Raw genomic sequence first — 14317 nt, forward strand, 5'->3', positions numbered from 1 at the left:
AAGGCAAAACCCCTCCCGTCAGCATAGGTAGTGTCTAACTGAGGTGACACAGCAACACAGCTGTGTCACTGTTGCATTTTAAGTATAAAAAAGCCCAAAGATGGCACCATTGGTCCCCTCTGTAATCAGCTCTACCGTCCTTCCCATTTCCCGCATGACTCCCATCCATGCACAACTGTGTGTCGTACAAGAACGGTATCCTTTGATTTCTGAGGTGACATTTTCAGATCTTGCCCAAGTCTGATCCTTGCTTTTGCCGCTCCTGCAGCCAGAAGAACTGACCAACATCTTGGAGATCAGCAATGTTGTGTTCACCAGCATGTTTGCCCTGGAGATGATCCTGAAACTCGCCGCCTTTGGCCTCTTTGATTACCTCCGCAATCCCTACAACATCTTCGACAGCATCATTGTCATCATCAGGTGATGACCCCAAAATAGGGAGACCAGGCTGGGGATAATGAGGTGCAGATACAGAGAGGCAGATCAGTGCCTGAACTGGGTTGCTGTGCCATTTCTGCTTCAGCTTTTTAATAAGTTACAATCTGAGGGAAAGCATGCTTAATGCACAAAGCAAAGAATCGGGAGCTCTAGATTTTATTCCCAGCTCAAACACTGACTCACTGACCTTGGGCAAGTCATATAACCTTTCTGTCCTCCGTTTCCCCCTCTGTAAAATGGGGATAATAATAGTTATCTACCTCAGAAGTTTGTGAGGCTTAATTAGTTGGTGCATGTAAAGCATTTTGAGGTACTTGGATGAAACATGCTGTAGAAGTGCAAAGTATTATAAAGGAGCTTTCCCTCGTAGGTCCTTATGATACAGCATTTGAACACGCCCCAGTAGCTGAGCAGCTCGTCAATTTTCCCCAGCAAGAAATGCAGTTTTACAGACATATACATACAAAATGTACACTGCATACACATACCTGATTCAGATTCTCTTTTACACCCAGATTTTTTTGCACACGCATATGCACACCCTACCAACACACACACTTGATTCACACAGAATTCTCTTTTACACTGTCTCAGTTCACACAGATTCTCTCTTTTACACACACAGACGCTGCATTGGTGAAAGAGTTCTCTCTCCCTCTCTCACTACCTCCATCCTGTTTTTCTACCGCTCTCTTTCTTTGTCCCTTTCCGTCTGCATCTCTCCTTGTCCAACTTTCTCTCTCCTCCTTGTCTCTCTGGACCACAGCATATGGGAGATCATTGGCCAGTCAGATGGGGGGCTGTCAGTGCTGAGAACTTTCCGCCTCCTGCGGGTGCTGAAGCTCGTACGTTTCATGCCTGCTCTGCGACGCCAGCTGGTGGTCCTGATGAAGACCATGGACAATGTGGCCACCTTCTGTATGCTCCTTATGCTCTTCATCTTTATCTTCAGGTGAGGAGGTGTTGTCTTCAGAGCAATTTGAGGAGACATCACAGGGCATATACAAACCCTGGCGCCAATCTCTTTGTGACTCATCCTGCCCAAGTCTTTACTTTAGACATCAAGAGGAACTTGGTTAGTTCTCAGAGACAGATCCTCAGCTGGTGTAAATTGACTGTATCAGCTGAGGATCTGGCCCTCAGGTGTTCACAAGTAGAGGCTTGATGGGGGTTGAGAAACTTTGCCAGCCAGGGAGTCTGCTGATCTGGGTTTCCATTAGAAAGGGTGAATTCTGTCAGTGACCTGTTGTTCACTTCAGGGAACAGTCTGACTCCTCCCTTTCCCCCTCACTAATTATTACAGAAGTGTGGTGTGGAGCACCTGGCAGTATTTCACAGCACACCATGCAGATAAGCTAGAAGTGGGTGGAAACAGGGAATGGAACAAGAGAGAATGGTGGAGTTAGCGGCCATGGGGGCAGGACTGGATGGAATGGCCAGAAGCTGGGGGTCTTGATGCGTATGGTGGTGCAGGGGGAAGGAGAGGGTGCATGAGGAGATACAGGCTGATCAGTGTTTTGCCTTATTCACCGGTAGATCTTGATGGGTTAGGTATATTTTTATATCCCTTACTCTGGTGACAAGTGGCAGCAGGTTGGATTGTGAAAGAAAAAAGGGGAACTGCTCTAACAAGCTCATTTTGGTGGCAGAGATATTTAAATTGGACACCGTCTCCTCTTCCCCACCCAACAGCATCCTGGGAATGCACATCTTTGGGTGCAAATTCAGCCTCCGGACAGACACCGGAGACACAGTCCCTGACCGGAAGAACTTTGATTCGCTGCTCTGGGCCATCGTCACTGTGTTCCAGGTGAGTCAACACAGCTTCCATGGGCAGGCCAGACAATGGGATTGGAGGGGGATCTCAAAGTGAATTGGATCAGGAATTAGTTGTAGGTTTGTACAACTGAATGTTACACTCATTCCTGATGACACAAAAACCAATCCACGAGGCTCCAGCATGAGATCCTGAGAGAGGAGCGACAGACACATGCTGTATAATCAAGCAGCTGACATCTTTGCGACCTCCAAGAAGCAAGGAGACAATGGAAGGATGCGGCATTTAGAAAGGTCAGAGCTGTTGGGGCAACTCCTGTGTTTAATGTTGTCACCGTAGCGTGCACACTATGCTTGTGTGTGTTTGTCTCTTCCCATTCGCCTGAGGTCTCTTGAGCTATTGCCATGGAGACAGCGTGACAGATGGACCATGTTCACTAATGGCAGTCATTAGGCACCTGGGGTGGGATGTTGAGAGAAGATGGGGGAGCCTCACTCTGCAATAGGCATGTGGTGGTTAGATGATTTTCCTCTCACTGCTCATTAATGCAGCCTCCTTCCTCTATAATCCCTTTCACTCTCATTTTGCTCCAGGGGGCTCACACAGCCTCTCTTCTGTCTTGCAGATCCTGACCCAGGAGGACTGGAACGTCGTGCTGTATAATGGCATGGCCTCCACCTCACCGTGGGCATCCCTTTACTTTGTGGCCCTCATGACCTTTGGCAACTATGTCCTCTTCAATCTGCTGGTGGCTATCCTGGTGGAGGGCTTCCAGGCTGAGGTGAGTTGCCACTCCATGGAGGTGAGGAGCAGATGAGGGAGACGGCCGAAGGGGAAGACACCCTTTCCTGGGGGTGTCAAACCACTGATATGGAGGAGGGAACCTGCAAAGGTGACTCAGTCTCCCTCCATTGGCCAGGAGTTCAGCAACTAAGCACTTGCAGACCACACAGGGATTCCTCTATCGTCTGTAGCAATGGACAATCAGAGGGAGCAGAATCCCTTCCCCTGGGGGGCTCATGAGTCACAGACCTTTGCATTGATTTTTCTATTCCAGGGTGATGCCAACCGGTCGTACTCAGACGAAGATCAGAGTTCATCAAACATGGAGGACTTTGACAAGTTCCAGGACAGCCAGGATGTCTCAGGTCAGTGGATTCTCCCACCTCGTTTGCTTTTGTCCTACCAGCAGCTGGGTGAAAAATGTAAATGTGCAAATCTCCCTAAAATCTCATTCCTCTTTCCAAGATGGGACCAGAATGCTTTGGTCCTGACTAAAGCACTTTCATGGCAATGCAGTTTTATGCAGTTTTGTTTGTTTTAAAGTCACTGTCAGCTTGCAATGTCACTTGCAAAAATTAGAGCTATGGCAAAATTCTGTAATGCTGTAGCTAAGGCAAATGTGATCCTTGGATAGCGAAGCAGATCAGAGATATTGCATCAAGTAGGAGCAGGGAGGCATTACTACATCTGCATACAGCATTGGTGAGACCATTGCTGGAATTCTGTGTCCAGTTCTGGTGTCTACACTTAAATTGGAAAGGATTCAGAGAAGAGCTACAAGAATGATATGAGGTCTAGAAAACTTGCCTCATAATGAGAAAGAAAGTAATCTAAATGATTTAATTTATCCAAGAGAAGGTTAAGAGGTGACTTGATCATGGTCTACAAGTACTACAGGGGGAAAAGATTTCTCATGGTAAATGGCTCTTTAATCTAGCAGAAAAAGGCGTAATGAGATCCAATGGGTGGAAGCTGAAGCTGTGGACAAATTCAGACTAGAAATAAGGGGCACATTTCTAACAGTGAGGATAATTAGTCCTTAGCATAGGCGCCGACTGCATGGGTGCTCTGGGGCTGGAGCATCCACCAGGCAGAGGGGAAGTTGGCGCCTATGATGGCCTGCATTATACAGGGGGTCAGACTAGGCTATCAGAATGGTCCCTTCTGGCCTTAATATCTATGAATGTAATAGAAAAGAGCAGCATATTTATTATTAAGAATATTTTGATTTCTTCTTTCTCCCATCTGTGCCTCTCCCTGGCACCCCGCAGGAGCAAATTAAAGCAGGTTTGCTGGATCCTTAGGATCTGTGAGCAGTGAGGGGGCCCAGTGCAGCAGTGAGTCAGTGAGAATTCAAAGCAGACTGGGAGGAGGAGTGTGTGCATGGGAATTTGGAGAAAGATAAAGGATTTCCAAGGAGGCCACAAAGTTTTGGTGGATCTGGGCCCCAATGAGTCTCAATCTGCCCCTCAGTATTTCAGCCCAACAAACTGATCTGAGAAAAACAGGGAACATGCCTAAAATATTCAATGGCTGCTGGTCTCACAGTTGTAGCGTTTGTTTCAGATGTGTGGATGACTGCCCCCTAATTCTAGCAAGTGGGGACACTGTCTCCCTCATGTGCTCCCAGGCAAGAGCCTTGCAGCATGAGTCTGCAGGGAGAGCTATCTAATCGGCTCGCCAATGGCTTTGCCTGGCCTTAAGCAGAGCTCTCTTGTAGGCACACTCCCTGCTCTGGGTCCATTAGAGCGAAGGAGGCTGAGAAAGTGGACTCAGCTAAGTGAAAGCTGTTGTGTGAAACACCCTTCCCCCTCCAAAGCCAGAAGAGAGGGAATGCTGCCAGCACTTCTCAAAGGGGCAGGGAAAAGTGACAAGGAAGAGAAGATGACATGGGGTGGGTAGAAAGAAAGACAAGTTGCATCATCACTTGTGTTCTTTGGCACCCCACCTCACCTCCTAGAGGGGTGCCCATGGAGGGACAGACGTAGTTGAAAGGACTTTAGGGAATCAGTGCACCTAGTGCTTGGGAGAGAGGCCATGGCCTCAAGTCTGTCACTGTCCTGACCCACCCTTTTCATACAACCCAAAGGCACCAGGAAGCAGTGTTGGGTTCTAACAGGGCTAAGCAAACAGAACATTAAAACATTCACTGAATGGTGCATGAGGAAACCGCAGAAGGGAAAGGAATGTCTTCTTCTCTCTTTCTTTCTCTCTCTGTGTTTTTCTGCTCAGATCCCAGGCTCTGTGCAATTCCCATGACCCCAAATGGACACCTTGACCCCAGCCTACCTTCTTCCAACCAGCCAGTGGCAGCTGGTGGGGTCACAAGTTCTGCCCGAAATTCCCTGCAGCCAGACCAGATCCTCATTGCCTTGGGTTCCAGGAAGAGCAGTGTGATGTCACTGGGGAGAATGACCTACGACCAGAGGTCACTGGTGAGTGAGTAGAACCATGAGTAACATACTTCTTCTGAAACCCAGGGGATCCATTGTCTCAGTGCCATCATCTTGGAATTCCATTGGGGGTTCTACCCCTACTGGAAACTTACTAACAGAAGCTTGTTGCCTGACCCCATTTAGCTTGAGGTGGTCGCCATTTCCAGTTTTTCGATCCATATTCCACTATGACTGGGTGTAGGATTCAAGTGCCTTGTTATCTCCTCTGGAGTCTTCCCTCCAGAATGAAATGTGCATTGACCTCTGAGCCCTCCACCGCAGTTCTGGAGCACAGAGCTTGGAATTATGGTGCCCTGCCTCCTCGGTAACATAAAAAACACATGGAGAACTTCTGCCATTAGGAAAGGATGGTTAATATCAGACCTAACAGGTCCTCTACCTGGAGAAGTTTCTGGAGCCCTTAGTTCAGGTGAAAATCAAAACCTTGACCTGCAGAACCCTTTCCTGTCCTAGGCCTGCCACCTCTGTCTATTCCTCCAGACTACCGTCACTCTCAGTTCTGCCAGTGCACTTCGATCCTGTCCTCTAGCAGCCCTGTTAGTTCAGTGCTTGGGCAATTCAACCACCAACACACACAGCTTTACTGGTGCACTTCAATCCTGATGTGCGGCATACCCTGCTATCCCAGTCCTTTGTTTCTCGTGAGCAGAGATGGCTGCTGGTAACAATTGGTGTTGAGATTTGGTGATGTGGAGGACTAGGCTGAGACCCTCAAACCCATATCTCTTGCTTTCTCCTCTCATTTGGATTGTAAGCTCTTTGAGGCAAAGACTATGGGCTGGATTTATCCATCACCCTGTTCCCTGTGCACCAGTGCAAAGCAAGTGCAAAATGCTACCAACCTGATTTTGTAGGGCTTTAGCCCCACTTTCCATTGGTGTAAATGACTACACGAGCCCTTTGCTTTCTAACTTACCTTATGTGTAAAGTGCCTGGCACACAGCTGGGGCTATAAAATAAATATGACAGTGACCAATTAAGAATTATTAATTAATAATAATAATAATTAATTTGATGCCAGATTTACAGAGGTCACCTTTGACTTCATAAAATGCCTCTCCTGGAGGGGTGGGAGAGCAGGGTTTTGTAATCTTGTATTAGGAGATTTAGGGTCCCCAGAGGTGAGTCTTTGATCTAACCTGCTGAGGCCCCATCTTCCCCATGACCCGAGTCACTGAATCCCTGTCTTCCTCTCTTACAGTCTAGCTCTCGCAGTTCTCACTATGGTGCATGGGGCCGCAGCGGGGCCTGGGGGAGCCGCCGCTCCAGCTGGAACAGCCTGGCTCGGGGACACAGCCTAAAACACAAACCTCCATCTGCCGAGCATGAATCTCTGCTGTCTGTGGAAAGGCACAGGGTGGCGGATGGAGAACGAGAGGGGATGGGAAGGGCCCCTCATCACCGGCGGACGCTCTCGCTGGACATCAAAGATTCCTGTGACCTGGTGGAGCTGACGTCATCAGTCCCATCCAGTCACAGGGCAGCACGGAAGGTGGGTGTGGCTCTGGGCACCAGCGAGCACCAGGACTGTAACGGCAAAATGCCCAATATCGCTAAGGAGATTTTCCCAAAGATGGACGACCGCAAGGAACATGGAGAGGACGAGGAGGAGATAGACTATGTGAGTACAGGGGGCTTCACCAGAGGAGCACCAAGGGCTTACAAGGGGGACAGCAATCACAAGAGATGGGAGGTGAGTTGTGCCAGCCTGGGAGACGTCCGTGCTCAAGGCAAGATCAGATCACAGAATCCCTATGGGCTAGCCTGAGGTCTCTTGGAGCCTCAAGCAGAAGAAGACCAGAGTGCTGCTTCTTAGCCAGCCTCCAAGGCTCCGAGGCCCAAAACTGAAGAGATTACTGTGACACTCCAGTGGGGTCAGGGTCAATGGATATTTTAGCAGAAGTTTTCACTGTATAAAATGACATCACTAGGACTTCACTTAGGAGGAAAGATGCCAGTAGATGCCCATTCTGCCTTAGGCTCATTGGCTAGGCTGTGGGCCCAGTACTCTGTCTCCATTGTCCCTGAGGTTCACGGGTAGTGCTGATACAAAGATCCAGTGTGCAACGGGCAGCATCAGTGTCAGCATTCCACAGCAGAGTACAGGCTAGCATCAGGTTCAGTTTTAAGGAGTCAGAAGTGAAGCTTGATACTCTTCCTTCTGGGAGGAAAACAGGCTTATGGAATAGCAGGCCCAATGAATTTTCCACCCACCTCATCGCTCCCCCTGTGACTATGACATCAGCTCCTTTCCTCATGTGGGGTTGGGGCGGAGAGGGTAGAGAGAGGAGGATCTGGAGAGGCAATGTATCCAAGTTACTGGTATTTTAGGTTTAAAGGAAAAGGACAGAATGGACTTCTCAGTGAAGTGGGGAGGTGGCCAGTGACAACCCAGTCCCTTGTGTCCTGCAGAGCCTGTGTTTCCGCATCCGGAAGATGATGGACGTATATAAGCCAGACTGGTGTGAGATACGGGAGGATTGGTCCATCTACCTCTTCTCTCCACAAAACAGGTTCGCCCCAATTTTGTCAGTGGAGAGGTGGTTTAGTATAATCCTGTTGCAGCAGCCATGTACATGGGTTGGATGCTGAGCCTCCAGTTTTAAACTTTCAAAGATGGGAATGATTTTGTTGCTTCCAGTCACAGCCTCTCCACCCAACTCTTGTTTGGTCCCTGAGGTGAGGGTAGAGAAGGGGAATCCTGAAAGACTACTGTTGTTTTCCTTCCGGGGAATGCTCTGTTTTTCCTCAGTGTAACTTAAGGCAAGACAGAGAATACTAATTCTGACCAAAAAAGATGATGAATGTATTCTTAACTTATCTGTGCCGTTGGCAATGTCTCTGGTGGCACAAGAGTGGCCTGCATTGCATTAGAGGCCACGAAGTTGACTTATTAGCAATCCAATCACACTTTGTTTGGGCAAAGTTAGTATTCTCTGCACTTACCAAAATAAATATTAGAAGAACTCCTCCTTCCACCAGGAGGAAACAGTGTTTATCACCAACCATCAGCATGCTACACCACAGGGTAACAGCTCATGGAAACAAGAGGGTTTCATCATAACTGCTGGAAGATTAATCTTGGCTGCACGTGCTGATCTCCTACCTATTGTACTGGTTATGGCGGCTTTTAGAGAAGCTGGAGGGCAATAGAACTAGTCATCTATTTTCATGGCAGTTATTCCTCATCAGCTGGCAGCACAAGGGAGTTTGATGCCTAGAACACTCTGGTAATCCCAGCACAGACATATCATGATAGGAAATTTTAAGTTGGGGGAGAGGGGGTGGGTTAAAGATTGTGACTCATCATCACCCTGTGAGAGCAGAGCTTAGAGAGGAAGGGTGGTGTGGTGCTTTGGGCATTTCTCTGGGGCTTGGGAGACTGAGGTTCAATTCCTTGCTCCAACACAGATTTCCTCTGTGACTTTGGGTAAGTCACTTAGCCTCCCTGTGCCTTAGCTCCCCATCTGTAAAATGGGGATAACAGCTCTGCCCTACCTCACAGGGGTGTTGTGAGGAGAAAGAAATAAAAGTACTGTGGTGATGGGGAGCATATAAACAACTAGAATAGACAGACAGCGCTTCGGGGATAAGGTCCTTACAAATGCAGGTGGTTCCTCAGGAGGAGCTCTTTAGAGAATTATTATTACTTGCATTGAGGTTAGCCCAGGCATGGAGCAGGACCCTGTTGTGCTAGGTGCTGTACAAACACCAAACAAAAAGACAATTCCTCCCTGAACAAATATGTGTCCTTTCCAGTCTGGTAATGTGCACAACAGGGCAGCTGATATTACACTAGAGAATGTTACAATTCAGGCAGAACTCTCTTTCTCCATCCCCCGCCATACCCAATTTAATTTCACCCCAGGCACATGAGTCCTTTTGGAACTCTCTTGCAGGTTCCGCATCCTCTGCCAAACCATCATTGCTCACAAGCTCTTTGACTATGTTGTTCTGGCCTTCATCTTCCTGAACTGCATCACCATTGCCCTGGAGAGACCGCAGATCGAGCATCGGAGCACGGTGAGCAAACTTGTACCCTCAACCTTTTTTGGCTGAACACAACCCCTGAACAGGTGTGGTGGACAAAGTTCAGTAATTCTCTGGGCATTGCATAGGCTCTGGATAAGCCCCAGTGCTGGAGAGTAACCCCCATCCCCCAAATACACCCCCCCCCCATGATTTCTCTGTATGGAATAAGAGGCCTGCTTGCCTCCCTTTCAAGGCCTTAAAATAGTATAATCCTTCTTTCTCAGGAGTAGCTTCCTATATCATGGAAGGCAGAAGGGTCCTCCAGGCACTCACAGTTGGGAGGTGGCTTGCCAATGGGAGTCAAATAACTAGGGACCATGAAACTAAAAGAGGATGGTAACCTGGCTATGTAGCAGTGTGCCCATGGGAATGGCATGCTAGGATTCAAGTGTGCTGTTTCTGCATTGGCTTTGAATGTGGATCTGGGTGCCGTGGTTGGGGAGAGGCTGGTCTGCTTCAGTGGGTGAATATATTCTCGGTTCTCCTCAATTCATTCTTAACAGAGGTCACAGCTGAAATGGCTTTTTGAGTGTCTCTGCTGAGTCCACATCGCCAAATGACACCACAGTTAGGTGAAGTCTGGGCTCAGGAGAGGTCCAAGAGTGGGGTGACAGGGCTGGGCTGCCAGTCAGCATTGTGTTGCATTGCCAGGTGATGAAAGTCTCCATAGCTGGATTAGCAGCAGATGCTGCAGATCACAATTACAGTGCATTAGTGAGCTGTGTGGGAGTTGCAAGACTGGAGTAACAGGGAACACTGAAGGTCAGGACCGAGGTGCATTAGCTGAACCGGGAGAGATGAAGGTTGTTCAGCATGTGCCCTTGGCTGTAGCCAGTGCTCTCACTCCCACCTTCACAAGACAGTGAAATTTGTCAAGTTCATAACAAAGGATTTAGTAAACTCACAGAAGTGTGGAAATGTCTCTCAGTGTTTTAGGGGCTTTTTTCTGTTCTTTCTAGGAGAGGATCTTTCTCACCGTATCCAACTACATTTTCACGGCAATCTTCGTAGCTGAGATGACACTAAAGGTAAGTCACCTGGAGACAGTCAGCCTTTTCCCATGTGTCATGGGCCCAACACATCTGCCCTCTACTTGTCATCTTTCCTCAGTCCATCCATCCTTTCAGTCTTCCAGGGAGGTCCACCCACTCCTCATGAACTCTGTCATGGTAAGGGAATGTCCAACCATTGGGTTTGAATCTCATTTTCAGATTTGGATGCATGAAATTAAACACCTTTTAGACATCTAAACAAGGGGCCTGGTTTTCAGAGGTGATGAGCATTCACCATTTCCACTGACTTCGGTAGCATCTTCTGGTGTTCAGCAGCTCTGAAAAGCAAACTACTTATTTAAATGTCTGAATATGGATTTAGGTGCTTAATTTTACATACTCAAGTTTGAAAAATTTGGATTAAGTGATTTACATAAAGTCACCAGAAGAGCATGGATGAGAGCCCCTGTCTTCTGACTGCATGCACCTTGTCTTATCCTCTATACATCACCATCTCCCTCCAGTGTGGTAGTGCTCGGGGGAGTGGAGGAGATATTGGTTGAGAGGTGAGAGGACTTCATCAAGGCTTTGGTGGGTCTTTATTGTTTTTTCTAGAACATTTGCACTCCAGCATTTGATTTCTGAGCCTCCATTTTTACTTCACAGACTGTGGGTCTTTTCTGAGAAAGCAGATGAGTATCAATGTCATGGAAGGGTGAAAGATGGGTCATCATTGCTTCTTCACCTGTTGCTATCGAGTTATTAAGTACCTTCCCTCTGGATGGTGGAGAGTTTAACTCCCCATGCTCTCCCCCCTCCTGTCCTGTAGGTGGTCTCTCTAGGCCTATATTTTGGGGAGCAGGCCTATCTCCGCAGCAGCTGGAACATCCTAGATGGCTTCTTGGTCTTTGTGTCCCTCATTGACATTGTGGTCTCAGTGGCCTCTGCTGGAGGAGCTAAAATTCTGGGGGTGCTCCGGGTCCTCCGACTGCTGCGCACATTACGTCCTCTCAGGTGAGAACCCCATGGGCAAATTCCTAGTCTTCCATCCTCTCTCTCACTCTGTCCCTTCCTCTATCCAGCCAGGAATGGCTCCCACACAGTGCCAGTATTAGAACATGCTTTATGGAGAGACAGGGCATTGGCCAAGACCCCCAGGTTAACCCCTCACACACACACACACACACACACACACCTTAGCGTCCTGTTGGGCTGTGCATCAGAAAAGGGCTGATGGAACATCCTACTAGGGATGAGAATGTTGTGTAGTGTCCTCTCCACAGGGATGTTTCTCTTAACTGTGCAGCTTCTCCTCCAGCCCCTAAGATAGTCACTCCAATATCCTCATTAGGTAACGTGCCCAAGTCCTGCTGTGAGGGACTCAAACCCACAGCATTCAGGCCTAAGGGAGAGCACGCTGTCCACTGGATGATAGCTGCACCATGATATCTGGGGTGCTACTGTTGTCTGATTCTGAAAACACAGGGGAAGAAAGAACTCTGCCATCTCTCTGTGTCACCCCCTCACGCTCCATCCCTTCCAGGGTCATCAGCCGTGCCCCAGGCCTGAAGCTGGTGGTGGAGACACTCATCTCATCCCTCAAACCCATTGGGAACATTGTCCTCATTTGCTGTGCCTTCTTCATCATCTTTGGCATCCTGGGTGTGCAGGTAGGGTTGTTGTTGTCTATCAAGCACCCACAACGTGCTCGGCACTGTACTGCCATGTAGGAAACATAATGTAGACACAATTAAGCAGATGGAGTTGTGGCGGGGGGCGCAGGGAGCGGGGGAGTGGGCCAGGCATCCTAGGACACCTTCCTGATCCTCTGCCCTGCTCTGTCCTCCTTTATGTAGTTCTCATCATAATGATTCTTAAGCCTTTGGCAGTGGCAGGTAGGGTCAGTGCTGAAGTCTTTCAACAGTAGAGACTGATATTCAGATCATGGTGTTAGCAGAGCTGAAGAGAAGGCCCAGGAGTGGAGTAGCAGCTGGGCGTGCTGCAGGTCATGACTCTGATGCAGTGACAGAGCAGTGTCAGTTGGGGCAGCCGCACAGGGGCCTGCGCGATGCCTGGCTCTAGGCAGTTCTTTCTCTCCCCTTCGTTCCAAGCGCTAAATCCACACACAATGTGGCATGTGTCAGGGAGGGGAGGGGGGACGGAGGCAAGCAGGGGGGAAGTTAATCCTCCCTATTTTAGGCTTGTGCTGCAGAGGAGTGCTGGAGTGGGTGTTACTTCCGTCTCAGAGAATGTGCGATACTTAGTCTGTATGCAGACTGTTCTGATGAGCCTGTACAAATGCGCAATCCAGTACCCTCCATATGGAAAAGGAGCCTGGGGCAGAAGAACCGCATCAGTGTCCCTTTATTTAAAAGTATCGGTGAAGTAGGCAATATTTTTCTGGGTCTTTGCTCTCACAAGAGATCTTTTTCCCTTCAGTACACCTAGCAGCCATCTGAGGGAGTGGATGGCTCTGGGGGATTGGGCATGGGGTGTTTCATATCTAGATCATTGGTTCCAATCCAGCCCCAGCAGGCCAGTACATGGCTGTCAGAGTGGGAGGACTTTCAGTCACTACTGACCCAGGGCAAGATTATAATCGGTGACAGAGAGGCGAAAGGCTCCATGTCCGCTCCTAATCTGAGGAGCTTCCTATTGCTCTTTGTCCCCTGACACTGAGGAAGTCTGAGTGAGACTCACTGACCAAGTCGCTTCCATCTTATAGCTCTTCAAGGGGAAGTTCTACCACTGCCTTGGGATTGACATCCGTAACATCACCAACAGGTCTGACTGTATGGCCGCCAATTACAAGTGGGTACACCAAAAGTACAACTTTGACAACCTTGGACAGGTATGTGCAGGACCCTCCAAGCCCCCTCCTCTCACGTGAACCTGGGCTGTGCTTTGCCCCTTTGGGTGTCTCCCGCCAAAGCCACACTCACTCATTTCGAGGGGAAGGGTGGAGTGTTCCAAAACATACTCTGAGCCAGAGGAGGCAGTCATGTGAACAGGGGGTGGGGGTGGAGGCTGGTTAGACATGGGTGTCCAGGTTAAAGCAGAGTAACTCGTGTAAGGATACAGCTTCCATGCTGAAGAGGGGGGAAAGGGGGATGTAACAGCTCAAGCAACTCACATGAGTGTAAGCTAAAGGCAGGGGATGGGGGGCGGGGGGCTGCTTTTCCTTACACTCTCCTAGGTGTGCCTCTTCTTGCTAGCCCCTGACCTCCCTCAACATGTAACACCCGGTTCCTGACCCATGCTTAGGGGTGAATCCTGCTTTCACTTGCACAGGAGCACCTTCCATTGGCATTGCATGTAAATGATTGCAGCTTTGAGCCCTTACGGCCTGATTCTCTGAGCAGGGTGTGACTCAAGGGTAACTCGCTGAGGTCAGTGCAGTTAAAAAACAGTGAAAGGAGAATCAGGCCCTTCATAAGCAATTTACACCCCCGTTTACATCGCCGAGGAGTTGGGCCAATGGTGTCTGTGCAATCTGCGTGTCTGCAGTCCCCTTAGGCACCACCAAGGAAACGTCTGCAGGATTGGCAGAATCCTCCCTTCCTCTCTGCAGCCTCCCTACCAGTCCTGTCAGTGGAGCGCTGCCTTCTAAGGCAAGGGGCCACTCCAGGCTCTTTGGTTTCTGAGCTAAGGCCCATGCATGCAAGTAGGGAGGCTTCCTCAAAGGCAGGGGTGGCCGGTGGGTGTTTTCTGATTGTGTTGGCCAGATCTGCCATGGCTCTTGTAGATTTTGCCATGTCTCTAGCCTTTATATATTTTCACAGTCAGGCAGCAGGCCTGTCGTCCTGAGGTTTTCTGTGTTTTAATTCATCTGCCTGATG

The 14317-nt window shown here is 49.0% G+C and overlaps 1 protein-coding gene across 1 annotated transcript in view; it reads left to right on the forward strand.

The window, feature by feature from the left end:
- The window catches only part of CACNA1I (calcium voltage-gated channel subunit alpha1 I), a 60108-nt gene that overhangs the window by 17505 nt on the left and 28286 nt on the right, over positions 1–14317 (forward strand). The window contains exons 3-15 of the mRNA XM_084643430.1: positions 269–420; positions 1205–1390; positions 2131–2248; positions 2841–2996; positions 3273–3363; positions 5231–5433; positions 6656–7075; positions 7867–7967; positions 9354–9477; positions 10446–10514; positions 11308–11492; positions 12022–12148; positions 13204–13329. Coding sequence (XP_084499556.1) covers positions 269–420; positions 1205–1390; positions 2131–2248; positions 2841–2996; positions 3273–3363; positions 5231–5433; positions 6656–7075; positions 7867–7967; positions 9354–9477; positions 10446–10514; positions 11308–11492; positions 12022–12148; positions 13204–13329 — 2058 coding nt within the window. The remainder of the gene's footprint in view (positions 1–268; positions 421–1204; positions 1391–2130; positions 2249–2840; positions 2997–3272; positions 3364–5230; positions 5434–6655; positions 7076–7866; positions 7968–9353; positions 9478–10445; positions 10515–11307; positions 11493–12021; positions 12149–13203; positions 13330–14317) is intronic.

This window comes from Lepidochelys olivacea (genome assembly GCF_965140295.1).
Source record: "Lepidochelys olivacea isolate rLepOli2 genome assembly, chromosome: 1".
NCBI lineage: Eukaryota > Metazoa > Chordata > Testudines > Cheloniidae > Lepidochelys > Lepidochelys olivacea.